The 20,646-nt window shown below is 40.3% G+C and overlaps 1 protein-coding gene across 1 annotated transcript in view; it reads left to right on the top strand.

Annotated features, from left to right (window-relative positions):
* The window catches only part of LOC134671516 (kinesin light chain), a 39,123-nt gene that overhangs the window by 7,030 nt on the left and 11,447 nt on the right, over window positions 1-20,646 (top strand). The window contains exons 2-9 of the mRNA XM_063529382.1: window positions 6,177-6,390; window positions 10,444-10,646; window positions 13,059-13,186; window positions 14,620-14,848; window positions 15,815-15,948; window positions 16,701-16,825; window positions 17,629-17,754; window positions 18,472-18,550. Of these exons, the coding sequence (XP_063385452.1) occupies window positions 6,177-6,390; window positions 10,444-10,646; window positions 13,059-13,186; window positions 14,620-14,848; window positions 15,815-15,948; window positions 16,701-16,825; window positions 17,629-17,754; window positions 18,472-18,550 (1,238 nt within the window). The remainder of the gene's footprint in view (window positions 1-6,176; window positions 6,391-10,443; window positions 10,647-13,058; window positions 13,187-14,619; window positions 14,849-15,814; window positions 15,949-16,700; window positions 16,826-17,628; window positions 17,755-18,471; window positions 18,551-20,646) is intronic.

Genomic DNA, 20,646 nt, shown 5'->3' with positions numbered 1-20,646 from the left:
TTTATTTATTTATTAACATATAAATATACAGCTTATAGAAGTACAGTGTCCCACAAAACAGTTTACACGGTTTGACTGTGGTTGTTTAATTGTTTATGGTAGGAATTAATAAATAATATTTAAGCTTGACGAAATCATGTTTATACTTTAAGTTATTTAAATATATTCAGTTAAAGCCCGGTAGCGTAACATTAGTAACATTACGGATACTGTAGGGTAGGGCTCATCACTAAATCGAGAGACGATCAACGTGTCATTTAGTCCCGTTCTCACGGGGCGTTAGGGCTTTCGTAACATGCATTTCCCCACCTATTTAGTGGAGTGATGAAACCGGGCGCGGCTCTTCCTGTGCTATTATGCCTTCCTGGTAGTATCATGATCGATGGTTCAAGTTTAACGATATTAAACTATAATTGATTTAACTTATTATCTTTTTACTGTTTATTTAACTATGTACTCTACTTTGTAAAACGTCGCGTCGCCGTGTGTGTTACGATTTTTAAGATCAAAATATTCTTTTTCACTGTACCTAATTGCAACTTTGGTTGCCTAAGAATGCTCTAATTTAACAATGATAAGTATGCCTACCTCAAGAACTTCGAGGAAAGTTACCAATCACAACTTCTTTCGGTTTATGTAACACAAAATATATGCAACTAGTTAGAGTCTGTGCGGAAAGAGAAGAGTCGTGGCAGAAACGGTAACTAACATTTTAAATTTTATATGGCAATCAAACCTTTGAGACCTGTCTTGTAAAAAGTAAACAAACTTCTGTCAATGTATATTTTTATTAACAAAAACCGCAAGTTTTACGTATAAAATATTTTCAAAACACGATAAAACCGTACATAAAACCACAAGGAAAATTATATTTAACATTGTTCGGTTTTGTCAGCAGGAAGAAAACGGCTAAAAGCCGACTATCGACTTACAAAACATCGCGGAACGTGTTTCCGCTATTCGCGGGTATTGATGTTGTATTTAATATTAAATAATTACCTTTACCTATTTAATAAGGCCTCTAAGTAACTTGTCTCCGGTACATAATTTATATATTCATTCAAAATATATAAATTTTCACAAATATGCAGGTCATTCATGATCTTTAAAATAACTGACAAATAGTCTTGATATTTGCCATTTTATGCATATTTATATGTAATTTCTTTTTCAGGATTGTGTAAAAATACCTACGGTATCTCAAATAAAAGACCGCTAAGTAGGTGATGTGCAAGAATTCGTAATCTACGTGCCGGATTCAAGCACATCCAGTTCAGATGAAGATAGTTCTATGAGTGTCCCTGTCAGGGACTCCCTGATTGTTCTGAAGCTAGGTCAAACATAAGTGACATTGAATATTTTAATTCAGACTTCGATTACAAAGAATGAAACTTTTTCTAATAAAATATTTCTTTATTTGTAGGTTATGTTAGTTACGAAATTTTATTTCATATTTAGCAGTGACTTTTCGTATCGTGATTGACGGCGTAATATCGTGAGATGAAAGAACCGGACATATCCCAATAAGGCCTACCTACTTATGCACTATTTTTATTCATATTCATATTTATTATTAATAATGTACAGCTTGGCAAAAAAGAGTAGAAATTAAAAAGTGGCAACACTCTAGTGTCGTCCCTTTCTAACCAATATATATAAGAAAACGGGACGACACTACAGTATTGCCACTTTTTAATTTCTACTCTTTTTTGCCAAGCTGTACACATACATTACAAGTCAAGTTTACAATGGATGAAATATATCCCAGATAAAATTACAGTTCTATTGCCCAATTTCTACCCGATCTACCCGGTTTAAATAACTGTTGGAATGCACAGATTAGGCAGTACATAAATGAGACTCTATCTTGTTTGGTACTAAAATTACAGTTGTATTGGGCAGATTCTTAACTAGTTTTAGCAGTTTTGTCAATCGCAGTCACTTTTTAGTATCTGAGATATAAAAACAAGTGTGTTTTAAAGAGAAAACTAGTGCCTGCGCTAAATCAGAGGATTGAGTTGACGAGCCGACACCACCACCAGGCTCCGTTTAGTAAGCCGTGGTAAAAAACCGGAACAAAAGGGATTCAAGTATGTATCATGACCTTTAGTGTCGTACTATAATCACGTGACCAGTGTTGTCAGCATAGCAAAAACCAAAAAATAGCACTGGCGCGCCCTCAAATCCCACGACTCTTCTCTTTCCGCACAGACTCTATGCATGTTGTTATCTTCGCCAGTATCTACACGAATATGAGTAGGTATAATTGAATGAATGGTTATATAAAACTGTTTTTACTACTAGAACCGTTAATTTACGAAGTCAGAACTGAGATACAAATATTATATTCATCTATTTTTTATAGACGGCTATACTCATGAGTTCATGACTCATGAGTCATATTTCAGAATGTAGAGAGCACTAAAAAGTATAAATACGATACGTTCAATTTTAAAAGTTCTTGCATGGTTTATAGTAAAACTAATGGTTAATCAAGACTTGTCAACCTACATAATTTAACAGTCAACAACTTTCTCCATTAGATAGATATCAAACTTAATAAAACCAAAGTTAATCTTGCTTAAATCAATTTGGGATCATATCTTTGAAATTAATTTCTCAAAAAAAAAACAACAAAGATCATCTATGATCGTGTCAGCGAATCATAAATAGTCCGACTCAATATCTAAAAACAGTTTTTTGTCGAGTACCTACTGATTATAATTAAATTCTCTTTGTTAAAGTTAACACTATAATATGACTTTCTTGACGTTTCTTTTCATCTCTCATACAATATTTCACACCGTAGAAATTACAACATTAGTGCTATCAACTTTCTCTATTAAACTTACTTTTGAAAACATCAACGTCTTACTTTGAAATCAATCTGACATTACAGTCACTATCAGATATATCAGAGCGGCCGAGGTGTTCAAAAATACAGCACTCTGACGCCTTGACAATAGAGGCGTGTACAGATATTTGTGAGCAATTTCTCTTCTTCGTGGTCGTGACCTCATGTCTGAGGGACGTGACTCCTATGGAATATTCTTCCTGCCACTGCTCTCCAGGCCTCTCAGTTTTCGGCCATTTGCACCGTTGCCTGGAGCGAAGTCTGGGTAATATTTTGGACCACATCTGACCATCTACTGATTTTAGTCGTTCCGATACATCTGATGGCGTCTATATATTTGACATTGATTTCTGCGTTGAAGATCAATGCATCAGCGAGTCATAAAGCCGTCATTGGTTACAATGGACTGGGTTAATGTTGATGACGAGCGCTTTCGCAAATGCGTCTTTGCCTTTCTCTGTTCCGTTTTTTTTTAAAATGGCGGTGAAATCCTAAAGTGTAATGCATCTAGTGTAATGCATTATACATTATAACATTTTATTTTTATTTTACCATATGTCTGAAGCGTAAAAATGTTCATTCTTTATGGATGATAAATTAAATATAAATATATACCATTGACTCTTTAAAATCACGTCAGTCACAGTACTGACTGTGGTACCTAGTGTGGGATGTAGCCTAAATTCTAACGCCTTCCTAGCCTAGTTGGTATTGACCCTGTCTACGAAGCAGGAGGTCCCGGGTTCGAATCCTGGTACGACAATTTATTTTTGTATTTATGAATGTTTTCTGTGTATTTAACTATAATGAGCTTACTGTGGAACAGGTCGATTTGTGTAAGATTTTATTGTCCCATGTTATTTATTACTTAAATTAATTTTCGTATCTATGCTAAAGAAGAGACGATTTCCACATAGATTTTCGCACATTAACTCGCCTGTTGCTATCTCTATTGCACGCGCAAAATAATATTGCTGTCAAGTTCGCTCAGTGATATTGACAACCGGCATCAAGAGCAGGCTAGCAATATAATAAAAATATAATGCGCATGCAATGGGGTTGGCCGGTCGAAGTTTTAGCAGATGGCGCCATCATAGCTTGCCCTGTGAATCCCTAGAATTGTGTCAAAGTTTTGTTTTTTTAATACCCTGGATGTCGGCCTTTTAAGACAAATCTCATAGAAAAAGGGGCAAGCTATGATGGCGCCACCTATCCTAACCTTTGACAGTTGCCAACCCCATAGAAACATCAGTAGGCGGATCAAAGTACGAAATTCGATGTGGAAATCGTCTATGTTTTATCACTGGCTGTAATTTATACAGACAATAGATCTAACATCTCAATATTGCGACTAAATGGAGTAGCCATCTCCGTTCTATGTAAAGCCGTTTTGCACCAATTACGGCGTTAATCTGAACATCAGATCTGTGCAGCACGTGCGCGAAGGTACTGGGCTACTGCTACCATTGTACTAGCAGAGAATAAATAATAGTACTAGGTACAGAAGACTCACTTTTTAACAAGACCCGTCTGTTACGATCAGGACAGATATGGCCGCTAGGTGGCGACAGCGCCACGCGCAGCTTATCCATAAGGCTAGCCACCAAAATTGGTGTGGAACGGATGTACTTTTAGCTACCTGTAGCAAAACGACGAAATCGCGGAGTGAGCCACGTCTGGTACTATAGTACTAGACCAGGGTTTTCCAAACATTTCCATATCGCGACCCCCTTATTACGTAGGTACAAAATGTTTCGCTTATGTATTGGTATATGACTGATAGAGGGTTTCGACTCACAGATTGAGAAACATTTTACTAGACTATTAAATATAAGCGGAGAAAGGGAAACGAGTTGTGTTGCGCCATGTTTACCAAGTGAGCACTTTCATATTAGCCTAGACTTGAAAGGGATAATTGTATCAATTATGTTTACCTATGACTACTTTTAACAACGCTTTGTCAATCTTCTTTTTTTCAGCATAATCTTTCTTTAAATGCAGGATCATTAACGAATTAATAAAAAATATATTTTATCAAAACATTAGGTAAATTTGATGATTTCATCAACCTGATGGTGAAATTAGGTTGAGTGAGCCACTGTACCCGGCCTTTTTTCCACCGAACCACTGTACCCCTCCTTGACCTTACCTTATATTATTAATATTGTTATAGAAATTAAAAAGCAACGAGTATCAAATGTGGATTGACCCAATTATTTACGAAACATTAAGGTTTTCGAGGCGCACAATTTTTAATCGTAGATAGAGATAACAATCCTGCCTCCATTCCGCTCAATCGACCCCATGACAAGATTCATAAGGCATCTAATTTGTTTTGTCAAATTACTCGGATCGCTCTTTGATTAGATCTATTTGCAAACGAATGACTCACTCACTCACTCATTCGGTCATTGTAGTAAAATTGATGTCATAGTCGCTGCGAATGTTTGAACGATTGTGAATGTACATATATTGCCATACGCGATTTTGTTATAATCTAGGTTATATGAAGTTATGTGGTATTATACTTTTATCGTATGAAGTTATATCGTCATGCATGATTAGGTATCCTATTTACACGCCAAACTTGGAAGTTTCGCGCCAGGCCATTAACAAGTTTTTGTGGCAATAATAATATAGTCAACTAGATAATTATCGCCGAGCACAACCCAGGCGCCATTAACATTTAACGCGCTAACGCAACATATAATCAAAGCTTAATATTGAAAGTAATGTAAGGAAAAGGAACAAACGTTTTTGAACCAGTTTTTACAGTTTTACCAGTACTCGTAATGTTGCGTCTTCGAATATTTGACATCTTTGTATATTCAATATATTATAAGTATGTATGTATATTGTTTAACTTAGATTTTATGACGAACGAAGCCAGTTGCGGATATCATCCTTGGTATGTTTGGGACGAAGCATGTTGCTGATTTGCATTTGTAGCCACCGGACGAAGCCTGCGTTGCGGATTTCTTACATATAACTAGAGTATTTTTTAACATTGCAATAAAAGAATATTCATTTTGTGAAAAAAAAAATAAGTAGATCTTTTTGACATTGCCCATGTTATACGGTATGTGTATAGGTAAATGTTGAAACCAAGCAATCTACCTACCTATACCTACCTAAGCAAGATGTACTCGCTTTAAACATTTTTCTTAGTCATTCACTCTCAACAGAGTGGTCATGGATTCATGTTTCTGTAGTTAACACTTATTAGGAACGCTTTTCAACGACATAAACAACTACTAGTAAATCTTGCCGTATTGGATTCTTTTACTAAGCAATACTAAGCATCATTCTCTATTGTCCACAGAAAGAAGATCGAATCGCTCGGCAGGATGACGGCGATGTCGCAGGAGGAGATGGTCGCGGGCGCGCGCACCGTCGCCGCGGGGCTCGAGGCCCTCAGGGCTGAGCACGCCCAGCTATTGGCTGGGCTGGCGGCCAACACAGAGCATGAACATGAGAAGGCTGCGCTGGTGAGGAAGAGCATCGATGCTATCGAGCTCGGACTTGGAGAGGCACAGGTAAATACTATTTTACACAAGAAGCGCTTAACAGGATTTGACGGTGGCGGGTAACGTCGCGGGGCTTGAGGCCCTCAGGGCTGAGCACGCCCAGCTATTGGCTGGGGTGGCGGCTAACACAGAGCATGAACATGAGAAGGCTGCGCTGGTGAGGAAGAGCATCGATGCTATCGAGCTCGGACTTGGAGAGGCACAGGTAAATACTATTTTGTTACTATTGAAGCGTTCAGGACTTGACTCGCGTCGCCGCGGGGCTCGAGGGCCTCAGGGCTGAGCACGCCCAGCTGTTGGCTGGGTTAGCGGCTAACACAGAGCATGAACATGAGAAGGCTCTTGTGAGGAAGAGCATCGATGCTATCGAGCTCGGACTTGGGGAGGCACAGGTAAATACTATTTTACACATGAAAGATCGAGTCCTCAGTTGCTGGACGCACCTTCATGAGTGGCCGCCGGCCCCTATCCCAGAATCTTAACAAAATCTGAATTAAACAATAATAAAACGTTCAATTAGCAAACTACAAAGCCCGCTAATCCCTTCCTTTCACACTGCGCTCAAAGCGTCGGCCTCAATTGCAAAGGACCGAGTATCATTTAGGTAGTCTGCCTCTATTGCTAAACGCACCTTCATGAGTGGCCGGCGGCCGTCCGCTATCCCACTCTTAACATAGTCTGAATTAAACAATAATAAAACGTTCAATTAGCAAACTACAAAGCCCGCTAAACCCTTCCTTTCACACTGCGCTTAAAGCGTCGGCCTCAATTCCAAGGACCGAGTATCATTTAGGTTACCTGCCTCTATTGCTAAACGCACCTTCGTGAGTGGCCGGCGGCAGTCCACTATCCAAGTCTCTGAACAAAATCTGAATTAAACAATCATAAAACGTTCAATTATAACTACAAAGCCCGCTAAACCCTTCCTTTCACACGGCGCTGAAAGCTCGTGCCGGCCTCAATTGCAAAGGACCGCGAAGCATCATTTAGGTCGCCTGCCCGCGGCTGGAGAGCCTTTTGAATTTTACACCGCGCCAGATGGAAATTAACGGGGGCACTTGCAGGTGTATAATGTAGGGGCTGCTGGAGTTGTGTGGAATATTCATAGTCAAATGTTTATTCAGCAAAGGGCAGAAAGAGCTTTTAATCGTTTTTGACCGTATGTCTCTTAAGCGAACCCACAGAAAGTTGGAATAAATGTATTTCCTTGCTATCTCACTAATATCTACTGGGTTTAAAATATTTGTAAAACAATAATTACTCTTAAAAAATATTCAAATAAGGTTATTTCCCACATTAAATTACAAAGATGGGAGGGATGAGGGGGGTGTATGTCAAGGTCAGTTTGTAGTTCAAGGTCGTCGTATTTTACAATGTCATTTATCTGCATTAGTACGTAGTAGTTTTCACCGACATTGTGTCGCGTAATTGGGTCAATAACCTAAGGTTATTACTCTAATTATTTAAGCTACATACGAATTCTTGTGATACAATCCCGTTTAAAGTCGTACCAAGATTCCAAGACGTGTTTGTAACAACCATTTGATTTGTTTTAATACCTATATAAACATTTTCCAAATATACGTCACCAAATTATATCAGGCGATTATTAGGGAGGTATACATAAGTTGTGCAGTGATTTTATAGTAGGACGTTTAACTCGAGCTTTATGATTATGACCAATAAACATTTTTTACTTACATAATCTATTACAAATCACATTCATGCAGCTAAGCTTTCAACCAGTCCGTAGCGAACGTTAATAACTTCTTACGAACCGCCTTAGTTTAATTTAACGTATGCTCTGAAATTAGATGTTTTCTTTGTTGTTTTAAACACGACTGCTATTGCGGTTGCATTCTACATTTCATAGACACACCACAGACCACAAGTAAATATATACGTGCACGCGAATCTAGACTCACGTTACTACGCCACATCACGTTGATTTGGTACAGTCGCCATCAGATATATCGGAGCGACCGAGGCGCTCGCAAATATCTGAACAAGCCCCGCGACTGTACACGTGGCCATATGTCCAGATAATTTATATGACTTTATGATTAGGTCACTTTGGTTTGTTAAATATACATTAGGATGGCGTAATGCGTTTACTCGTCGAGTGCCGGGATAATTTGTATTAATAATGATCTTGTGAAAGGGTATATAAAGAATAATAAGTGACGCATTGATTCATTAGTACTGATAGAAGATTGTTCACAGACCGAAACCAACGGATACAAATATTGCTGCCACTTTTTTCGTCTGTTTGACACGGGTCTCTAGTTCCAAGTTTCTCGCGTACGAACCTTCTTAAGATAAGACCTACATTTAGTGTTACGACACGAAAACGAGTTACTTCATATATGTAATAGTTCTTAAAGGACGGATTTACTTTTAATAGAATATTTCTTTCATAGGTTTGACAGTGCCGTATTACTTTACTAAGTTAATTATCACCTAAGTGGCATAATGAAATATGAATAAAGATCAAATACAAATACATTGCTTGTCGAAGATACGCAGCGCATGAAAATGAGCCCTTCTAGACAGAACATTAGAATTCCTGTGGATGTTCGATTCATGCGACGTCGACGTAGGAGAGATATTCTTCCTTACCTGAAAATATATTTTATTATATAATAACAACATTCACAAAATTAAGTTGTTCAAAAAATCGGTGCAAATTAATATTCGTCAACTATATGCCGAAACAGCCATATATCGTGTATGTCAAACAAATCTAGTAACTTTTTAAATTTAACTAATATACCTACCTAAGTGTCTTTGATTATGTATCTTCGAATTAGTCATTACTTAATTCTAAAAAGAATAAATCTCATTCTCAGGAGCCAAATATTCATTAGAACATCGGTTGTAAAAAGAATAATAACGAATAGAAAAACCTACCGACTAATACCTACCGCCTTTGTCTAGCCACCCTCTACTTGCATAGGGGCGCGAAACGAAGTTGCCCCCTAAATGATGACGTAGCCCTCCAGCCACAAAGCCTACTTGTGAGGCTGATGACGCGTTGCCGGGTGGCCCAAATGGGTTAGTTTTTGTTCGAATTTTATGCACAGAAGTTGTGTCTGTATTAGAAAACAATACATTATAATTTTAATGTTTACAAGGGGAAGGGAATAAGGATTGCATAGCATAGTGAGGTCGCCGGTTTCAGTGCGACGAGTTGACTATTGACGACTGTCTCCTAAACAAGGTTAGGTTAGCCCAGGAAGTTTATCTGGGCAGCCAAAACAGCAGCGAAAAAAACGAGAAATAAATGTTATTTCACCTTCTCGTACCCACAACACAAGCCTTCTTGTGCTTACAGTGAGAAGTAGATGTGTGTTACTACACTTAAGTATCGATTACTAAGCGTCTATTATTTGTTATGTGTTGTCACATTTCGCTTGGACCACACACCGTAACTTGCAGAGTGCTGTACGTGCGACTCTACGAAACGTACCTCAATAGACATATGCTATTTGTTTATAAACATTGGCGATCTTCTTCGGAACAAATAATTAGTTTAGGTTATGTATGAATATATGAATATGAGTGTGCCTACTGTAATATAAAAATGTCCACCAGATTAGTCAGCACATTTTGTTTGGACCACACACCGCCGTAATGCTCTTGACTTGCAGAGTGCTGAACGTGCGACTATACGAGCCTTAATACACATGTGCTATTTGTGTGTAAACATTGTCGATCCTCGGAACCGTTTTAGTACCATATTGTTATCAATAATTAAATGTGATAGGTTTTATTTCATTGTAGAAATGCGTTATATGTTCCCTAAGTTCAGTTTCCTTACGGCGGTTATTTTAGTTGTGCTTCTTGATTCAAACTACTTACGTGACACAAGACTAATTCCTTAAAAAAAAAACCGTTCTAAACACCGTTTGTGCCCTCGGATGATAGCGCTCTCCGATGGAGATCGGATCGGTTCCCTGCAATCATGGCCATATAATCGGCGCACGTTGTTTGGTACTCTTTTTCAGCTATGTTCTCGGGTATTTATTAACTATATTAACCAAACTTTTTTTCTGTTTCTAGGTGATGATGGCGCTAGCCTCCCACCTCCAATCAGTCGAAGCCGAGAAACAGAAGCTCCGCACCCAGGTGCGCCGTCTGTGCCAGGAGAACGCCTGGCTCCGAGACGAGCTGGCCGCCGCCCAGCAAAGACTGCAGGCTTCGGAGCAAAGAGTTGCACAACTCGAGGAAGAGAATAAGCATTTGGACTTTATGGCATCCATACGGTAAGAGCTCAATGTCATCATGTAGGCCTGTCAGAAGAACGCATGGCTCCGACACGAGCTGGCTACGGCCCAGCAAAGACTGCAGGCTTCGGAGCAAAGATTTGCACAACTGGAGCAAGAGAACAAGCATTTGGAATTCATGGCATCCATACGGTAAGTGTTCAATGTCATTATGTAGGTCTGTCAGAAGAACGCCTGGCTCCGACACGAGCTGGCTACGGCCCAGCAAAGACTGCAGGCTTCGGAGCAAAGATTTGCACAACTGGAGCAAGAGAACAAGCATTTGGAATTCATGGCATCCATACGGTAAGGGTTCAATGTCATCATGTAGGTCTGTCAGAAGTACGCCTGGCTCCGACACGAGCTGGCTACGGCCCAGCAAAGACTGCAGGCTTCGGAGCAAAGATTTGCACAACTGGAGCAAGAGAACAAGCATTTGGAATTCATGGCATCCATACGGTAAGTGTTCAATGTCATTATGTAGGTCTGTCAGAAGAACGCCTGGCTCCGACACGAGCTGGCTACGGCCCAGCAAAGACTGCAGGCTTCGGAGCAAAGATTTGCACAACTGGAGCAAGAGAACAAGCATTTGGAATTCATGGCATCCATACGGTAAGGGTTCAATGTCATCATGTAGGTCTGTCAGAAGTACGCCTGGCTCCGACACGAGCTGGCTACGGCCCAGCAAAGACTGCAGGCTTCGGAGCAAAGATTTGCACAACTGGAGCAAGAGAACAAGCATTTGGAATTCATGGCATCCATACGGTAAGTGTTCAATGTCATTATGTAGGTCTGTCAGAAGAACGCCTGGCTCCGACACGAGCTGGCTACGGCCCAGCAAAGACTGCAGGCTTCGGAGCAAAGATTTGCACAACTGGAGCAAGAGAACAAGCATTTGGAATTCATGGCATCCATACGGTAAGGGTTCAATGTCATCATGTAGGTCTGTCAGAAGAACGCCTGGCTCCGACACGAGCTGGCTACGGCCCAGGAAAGACTGCAGGCTTCGGAACTAAGGGTTGCACAACTCGAGGAAGAGAATAAGCATTTGGACTTTATGACATCCATACGGTAAGGGATCAATGTCATCATGTAGGTCTGTCAGAAGAACGCCTGGCTCCGACACGAGCTGGCTACGGCCCAGCAAAGACTGCAGGCTTCGGAGCAAAGATTTGCACAACTGGAGCAAGAGAACAAGCATTTGGAATTCATGGCATCCATACGGTAAGTGTTCAATGTCATTATGTAGGTCTGTCAGAAGAACGCCTGGCTCCGACACGAGCTGGCTACGGCCCAGCAAAGACTGCAGGCTTCGGAGCAAAGATTTGCACAACTGGAGCAAGAGAACAAGCATTTGGAATTCATGGCATCCATACGGTAAGGGTTCAATGTCATCATGTAGGTCTGTCAGAAGAACGCCTGGCTCCGACACGAGCTGGCTACGGCCCAGCAAAGACTGCAGGCTTCGGAGCAAAGATTTGCACAACTGGAGCAAGAGAACAAGCATTTGGAATTCATGGCATCCATACGGTAAGTGTTCAATGTCATTATGTAGGTCTGTCAGAAGAACGCCTGGCTCCGACACGAGCTGGCTACGGCCCAGCAAAGACTGCAGGCTTCGGAGCAAAGATTTGCACAACTGGAGCAAGAGAACAAGCATTTGGAATTCATGGCATCCATACGGTAAGGGTTCAATGTCATCATGTAGGTCTGTCAGAAGAACGCCTGGCTCCGACACGAGCTGGCTACGGCCCAGCAAAGACTGCAGGCTTCGGAGCAAAGATTTGCACAACTGGAGCAAGAGAACAAGCATTTGGACTTTATGGCATCCATACGGTAAGGGTTCAATGTCATCATGTAGGTCTGTCAGAAGAACGCCTGGCTCCGACACGAGCTGGCTACGGCCCAGCAAAGACTGCGGGCTTCGGAGCAAAGAGTTGCACAGCTCGAGGAAGAGAACAAGCATTTGGACTTTATGGCATCCACACGGTAAGGGTCTCGATTTTCTTTTATGTAGGTCAGTTTTAGAAGAACGGTCGTCGCGTCTTCATAGTTACTGTAAGAATGCCTAGATCAGTAATGCGATGGCCGTGCAGACTTCACGTTTCGAAGCAAATGATGGTACAAATACAGGAGTGGTACAGTCAGCCAAAAAAGAGGTTTACCACTTTTCGACTCTATCATTTAATTGATAGAGTCGAAAAGTGGTAAACCACTTTCTTGGCTGAACATACAGTTTCTGAGTTTTCTTTAGGCCTTAACTTTACCAAGGACTGTGGCAGGCGATAGCCCAGTGTTTACGCTTGGTTTACGATTTAAAAAAGTAATTGAACTAAGATTATGCCCTGTTTAATTTTAGTCTGACGTGGTGACGTGAAGTACAATCTTAATGTGTAAATTTTCATATTACAGCAAATATGACAGTGACGTGACTGAGGAATCAGAGACAAGCCGCAGCGGCCAATCAGAAAGCAAGCGTGACGACCCCATGGTCGATCTGTTCCCGGATGATGACCATGATGACAATCGCAACAACAAGTGTAAGTTACAAAGTTATACTAGTATCTCTTTCAGAAAACCTACTTTAAAACACACACCGCATTATGATTCATTAAACGAAGAGTAAAATGTATTCCGTGAGCTGCACTACTGAGTTGCATTCTACGCTGTTTTATACTTGTATAATTTATATCATAAGTATTATATTAACCTATGTATTGTTTTTATACAGAAGTATTTGACATAAGGGGTTAGCTGATCCTTTGAATGGCGTTCAGGCACACTTGCCATCGTCTTAATATAATTTTTCAGTGTGTTTTACTGAATTTATCCCATACAATTTACTTTCTAATATTCTCGTAAATCTAAGGGCAATATAACGGTTAAGTTAAAACGAACTATTTTATAGCCTGTTTGAAGAATGTTAGCGACCCGCTCTGTGAAAACTGCTTTATAAGGTTTAAGGCTTAATTGCTATGTTGTGTACCGGCCAACATATAAGATTCAGATAAATTTATTTCTCAATGAAACACAATTTTCATTAATGCAGCATGCAGAAGCAGTCTCTTAGTTGGATGAGACACAAAATACTTGGTGGAGTTTCTAGAATGGTTTTTTAGACATATACCTACTTTTATCAAACTGCACAACGGGACTTAATCGCGTATTTAAGTTTTAAGAGTTTTAGGTGAGAGTTTTAAATACGCGATTAAGTCCCGTTGTGCAGTTTGATAATGTTTAATAATCGTGAAAGTTTAAATCAGTGTTATACCTACTTTTGTCTAGTAAGAAACTAACAATTATTGGTGGTGATGGTGATTAACCTATTATAGGTGTCCATTTATGAAAGCACTCCAGGCAATAAGTGACTAAATTATCTACAGGACACCTCGTGATTCAACCACTTAGCGTCACGGAAATCGCACATCTTCGGGCGCAAGCGATTTTTTCAAAGGCCGACTATCTCAACAATAAATATAACACGTAAACAAATGAGACATCAGATTAATGGTTATTACGAGTAAATTAGCTTTTAAATGATGTCAAATCGATTAAGGCGAAACCGTTTCACGAAGAGCTAGAATCGCTCGCACCATATGAAGGTGTGCGATTTCCGCGACGCTGAGTGTATGTTCCAATTACCATATGACCTATTGCTGGTCATTTTAGATTGAAAATATTTTCGGTTAGTAATAGACTCAAACGAACCATCAACATGAAAGCTCGATATTCTCCTAAGACCCGAGGTCCTACCCATAGTACTTATTCAGTTCGATGAAATTTAAATCACATTCACTTGGAACAGAGTCGCATTTGTTTTGTTTCGTTCAATTTTGAAACAAAACCAAAATCAACCCTGCACTAAAGGTTCAAATTTCAGTGACAAAAACTGAATTTTTTATTTGTATGGCTGGGCCTTAGGAGCACAGTTTTTATTTTACATGTAACTCTAATGGAATTGTTCCACTTCCAGCGATGTCCCCAACCCCGCCGTCGCAGTTCGCGCAGCAGGTGACCGCCGGCTACGAGATCCCGGCGCGTCTGCGCACTCTGCACAACCTCGTCATCCAGTACGCGTCCCAGGGACGCTATGAGGTGGCCGTCCCGCTGTGCAAGCAGGCACTCGAGGACCTGGAGAAGACCTCGGGCCACGACCACCCCGATGTGGCCACCATGCTGAACATACTGGCGCTGGTCTACAGGTCAGTTCATCTCACAACCTCGTCATCCAGAACGCGTCCCAGGGACGCTACGAGGTGGCCATACCGCTGTGCAAGCAGGCGCTCGAGGACCTGGAGAAGACCTCGGGCCACGACCACCCCGATGTGGCCACCATGCTGAACATACTGGCGCTGGTCTACAGGTCAGTTCATCTCACAACCTCGTCATCCAGTACGCGTCCCAGGGACGCTACGAGGTGTCCGTCCCACTGTGCAAGCAGGCGCTCGAGGACCTGGAGAAGACTTCCGGCCACGACCACCCCGATGTGGCCACCATGCTGAACATACTGGCGCTGGTCTACAGGTCAGTTCATCTCACAACCTCGTCATCCAGTACGCGTCCCAGGGACGCTACGAGGTGTCCGTCCCACTGTGCAAGCAGGCGCTCGAGGACCTGGAGAAGACTTCCGGCCACGACCACCCCGATGTGGCCACCATGCTGAACATACTGGCGCTGGTCTACAGGTCAGTGGAAGTAAAATCTCTTTTGGTCAAACCCTCGTTTTCCTCTATAAAGTTCTAGGTATAGTCATCTCACAACCTCGTCATCCAATACGCCTCCCAGGGACGATATGTAGTCGCCTTCCCTTTGGATGAATTGGAGAAGATTTCCGGCCACTACCACCCTGATGTGGCCACCATGCCGAACATACTGGCGCTGGTCTACAGGTCAACCTTCTAATCCAACATCTCATCCTAAAATTTGACTTCTATCGCAGATTGCAGCAGTACGTTCCGCCGTAGTTTAAATTGTACTCTAGTGGCATAGACAAAAGACGACGAGGCGGAGCGTATTTTTATCCAGTTGAATGCTTTTGCACATAAAAAAGCCATGTTAGTTCCGGCATCCAATAACTAATTCATTTCATGCGCAGGGGTGGCACTGGCAACTTAAGTAACATAAAAAAGTAAAGGTGTATTTTAAATTTATATTAAATGTCTTTACAGGGACCAGAACAAGTATAAGGAGGCGGCGAACTTGCTGAATGATGCTCTCTCCATTCGCGAGAAGACTCTCGGCGAGAACCATCCCGCCGTTGCCGCCACGCTTAACAACCTGGCTGTTCTCTATGGCAAACGAGGTAAACTATATGAACTATTATAGGGAATAGACCACATATTCTTAACACTGTCAACTGACAATACGAAAACCCTATGTGTAAGGCCTGAGTGGACGCTCGAAGCGGAGCGTTCGGGCTCACAAGTGATAGCAGCGTGCACTAAGGCCGCTGCTATACGTTTGCATTTGTTTAAAATGCACGCCGCACGCTCCGCCCCGCTGCACGCTCAACTCTTAGCGTCCATTCAGTCCTTACACTATTACGATGGCATAAAATCAACCAATGGCTAGTCAAGAGCAGCGGTTGGCAACCTCGGGCCGCATGCGGCTCGTGAACCTGTCACTTGCGGCCCGAGTGCCGCCTTGGCTATTTTGTATGTAATAGTGACAAACGACAATGTCTTATAAAGTCATAAATATTAACAAAGTACGGCCCGCGTCACCTCCGTTAACTACTATGTGACCCTTGGCTGCTAAAAGGTTGCCGACCGCTGGTCAAGAGTATTGTTGGTACAAAAGCGTTGATTTCCTGAACGATGCTCGTTCCAGCCGTGAGAAGGCGCTCGTTGGGAATCATCCCGCCGTGGCCGCCATAACGCTTATGTGTTCATGGCGCTGCGGGCACGAATAGTTACGACGCGTTTAGGTATTCTTGGCATTCAAAGGTTAACCGGTTACCATTTGACTTTCCAATTTAGAGTAAGTAGGTCTTAGGATTATTCCAGTTAAGTAAATACTTGAGAATACGTGTTAGATGTATTATGTTTGTTGTAGGCAAGTACCGCGAGGCGGAGCCGCTGTGCAAGCGCGCGCTGTGCATCCGCGAGGCCGTGCTGGGCCGCGACCACCCCGACGTGGCCAAGCAGCTCAACAACCTCGCGCTGCTCTGCCAGAACCAGGTACGGAATCTTATCTATATCTTAAGCCTTTATAAGGCAGAGGGAATATATTTCCCACCACATTTTGAACTTTATTTCAAAGTGATAGGGTTAAATTTTGCATAATTCCTGACACCCTTATGCCTTATAAAGGGTTAATGTGCTTAAGGTCAACCCACTTAATCGTGCGATCGATAGCGAATATTAATAATTACGAATCTAAACAAAGAATGGCATAATTAAGGCCTGGAAAATCATTCCTTAACCTTTTAACCGCCAGCAATTTTTTATCGAGCGTGCTCATGTCGCCACCGACTGTAATTGTACCACGCAGAGTAAGGTTAAAGGGTTAATAGGACGCAGTCCTATCGGAATTTAGTACTGAAATACTAGAAACATTAGAAAGTTGTATGTACCGACTACCGAATCGGTAGCGGTGCCGATTTTTTTTCTTAACCTGTTCCACTGCTGGACAAAGGTTTCTCCCCTGATTCTCCATAACCCCCGATTTTGTACTTCCTCCGGAGAGATGTAAAGGAAAGTGTCAAAATTGTCTCGCTATCTCCTACTGGGCCTATCCTGGCCACGCTTCTTTACCGGCATCCACAAGCCTTCGGATTTAATTTCTCTTAAAATATCATGCACGAGAAAACCTTTAAGCCCCACTTGCACCATCCCACTAACCCAGGGTTATCCGGTTGAATCGTTAACCCGGTGTCAAATTGTACTAGTAACCATGGTAACTTCAGATTTAACCAGATAACCCCGGGTAAGGGAATGGTGCAAGTTGCCCTAAGTGTATTAAACATATACATTGTTAACAGAACAAATATGAGGAGGTGGAGCAGTACTACCAGCGCGCGCTGGAGATATACGAGAGCAAGCTCGGCCCCGACGACCCCAACGTGGCCAAGACCAAGAACAACCTCGCCTCCTGCTACCTCAAACAGGTACTTACACCTCTACCCTAGTGCCGCCCACAATACAAATGTATAGCTAAAGAAGTTAGAATCTTGTTGTATTTTCAATAGGGTTGAATTTAAATTGTTCGAAAATTTTACGAGTGTACATCCTAATGTACATTGGGCGGCACGAGGCTACTCATTGTTATGTTTAAAATAAAATAAAAAATGAATATTGATAGGCCATATAACCAAGGTGATATGCCCATATGGTACCGGCACTTTTTACCAATTTTGTTTCGGGACAAAAGATAAAAACAGACCAAGACCAAGAACTACCTCGCTTCCTGCTATCTCAAACAGATACACCACTACTCATTGCAGTGACTAAAATTGAAAAAAAAAATACTCTGAACTGAATACTGACAGCCAAACCAAGGTGATATCATACGGTCACTTTTTACCAATTTTGTTTCTAAACAAAATATAAAAACAAGTGAATGTCATGCATATTCAAATACAGGACATCTGATGTCGTCTGTGAGAGCCCTAAAGTGCTGTCACTATAGAACTGTTTTATTTTTGAACAACTTGGGTACGGTGACATATGAATTAAATTAAATCATCTTTTATTTCAACCGATAACCCATGTAAATGAATTCTGGACCTGCAGATTGTCGGAATTTCGCCGTTCTCACTTCTATCACTCGGAAGTCTATATTCATTCTTAGTTTTAGATTTTAACACTGAAATACGTGTTTTTAGGGCAAGTACAAAGAGGCGGAGACGTTATACAAGCAAGTGCTGACGCGGGCGCACGAGCGGGAGTTCGGAACCATCGACGGTAAGTCACTCACGCACTCTTAGTCCCATGGAGCTATCCCTTTTACACTGTATAGAGACCTCTGTGAAATGGAGTTCGATAGAAATGACAAAAAAAATATAAAGAACTCAATTTATTTTATTACTTACAAATCAATATTCCATCACATTTTTTTTACACCGAATCCTTGTATTTACATATGCATTTTATGTCATTTCCGTTGGATTCCATTTTAAAAACGGGACCATGTTGTAAATCTTTCTTACAATAAGTAAGTGAATAAAGTTATGTTTATTTTGTAATTTGTGTCTAAGTTGGGGTGATAGAAACATTTGTGAAAGTAACTACTGCTCTGAAGATTGATTCTCATCGGCTATTCAGTATAAGATATTCATTGCAATGTTTGTATTCTTAAGAGACTTAACAATGGTCAACTGTGCCGTGAGATATCGATTATATGCATTCATACACTTATGACTGATATTTCATATAAATAAATGACAATGAGTGACTCGCAAGGGCGGAATGAATATTTTTACCCTAATCAATATAAACTCTTGTTTCTATTACCCCGCCTGACAACATACTTTTTAATTTCGCTTATATTATTACGTTGCTTATTTTTAACGTTTATTTTTACTATTTCAGAGTACATAGCGTCATTAAATAAAAAGCAAAAAAAATAACCCGAGCTATATTAACGTAAGGACCGGCCGGAACATTCCCAATTGCATAATACCAATAATATTGAACGCTTGTTTACCTCTGCTGTCTCGAATAGGGAATAGGCGTTAGGCAGGTTACCTAGGTTATTAGTAATTACTAAATCTTGACTATACTGAAAATCGTAAAACAAGATAAAAAAAAGTAAGAAAATGTTGCCACTTTTTACTAGCGCGTCTTGTATTTATGCAAAAATAAGTAAATAAAAGTACTTTTTTAAATCGTTGGAGTAAAATTACCAATAAATAAATCATCTTAGCGGGTTTATTTATAAAAAGGAATTTACTAATTTACAAACAGATTATTGCAGTGGCAACATTGTCTTACTTTGTCTGTTCTTGAATTACGATTTCCAGTTTAGCTAATCTTAGACTAGACTATTTCGTTTGGTTTGGTCAAGGAATGGTCAGCGTTAACCAGTTAGGTAAGATTTAAAAGACTTTATTTATGTTTACGCGAAAACGACCAAACTTTTCGTAAAATAATGGCGCAGAAGGTTTATTAATTAATAATAAAACTAATTAACAACTTAATTCTCGAGTGGTTATTATAATTATTAGTCTACGAAGTCATGTTCGAGAAACGTTGCGCGCACCGTGCTAGTATATTTATTTTACTATGAGTATATATTCTTGTTGGAAACTAATCTTTCCTAACCGGTTGACTGTTACCATAGACAGTTTTTATTCTATTTAATAAGATAAGATTTTATTTGCAATTAATTTTGGCTGCGGTGGAGGTTATTTTAATACTAAATACAGAATACCTATGCTCAAAATCCCAATAGCATGATTGTTTTTTTTTTAAATGTATTTTACTTTGATTATTATTTTATCGTATTATGTTTTATTTTTGCTACTTGGGTTTTGCGCGAATATCATTGGAGGCTGTTATTAGATATGCAATACTAATGAGTTGTTGTATATAGTAGAATTATATAAAAAAATATAAAAGCAAAAAATACTTGCATGATTCGAATTAATTTGAAGTTAATTAATGTTCAATAATGATATGGCTGTAAGTTGGACGAAATTTGGTGCAAAATTGATGATTTAATGCTAAATGATTATTTTATTTTTGTGATTGTTATAAGCATAATTTTAATCAGTTTAATAATGTTCCAGTTTTTAAATATTTTACTGTTTTTTTTTGTTGTGCAATGTTCTTCTGTCTTCTAATAGATCTCTTCATGCATTTTGTCTCGAATGTTCGCTCGCTTTTAGTATTTTGATTTAGGTATTTAGCTTGCCATTAGTGATTTTAGGAAGGTTTTTTTAAACAATTTAGTGCCTGTATGAATAGACATAAGTCAAGTAAAATACGCACTTCTCCTTACAAATTTGTTGTGACATAACATGGGTGAAGTATTTTCTTGGGTTTATAGTTTATTAATA

The sequence above is a fragment of the Cydia fagiglandana genome, chromosome 15 (assembly GCF_963556715.1).
Source record: "Cydia fagiglandana chromosome 15, ilCydFagi1.1, whole genome shotgun sequence".
Classification (NCBI taxonomy): Eukaryota; Metazoa; Arthropoda; class Insecta; order Lepidoptera; family Tortricidae; genus Cydia; species Cydia fagiglandana.
The sequence above is the reverse complement of the archived record's forward strand: the minus strand, read 5'-3'. Positions and strand labels throughout refer to the sequence as shown.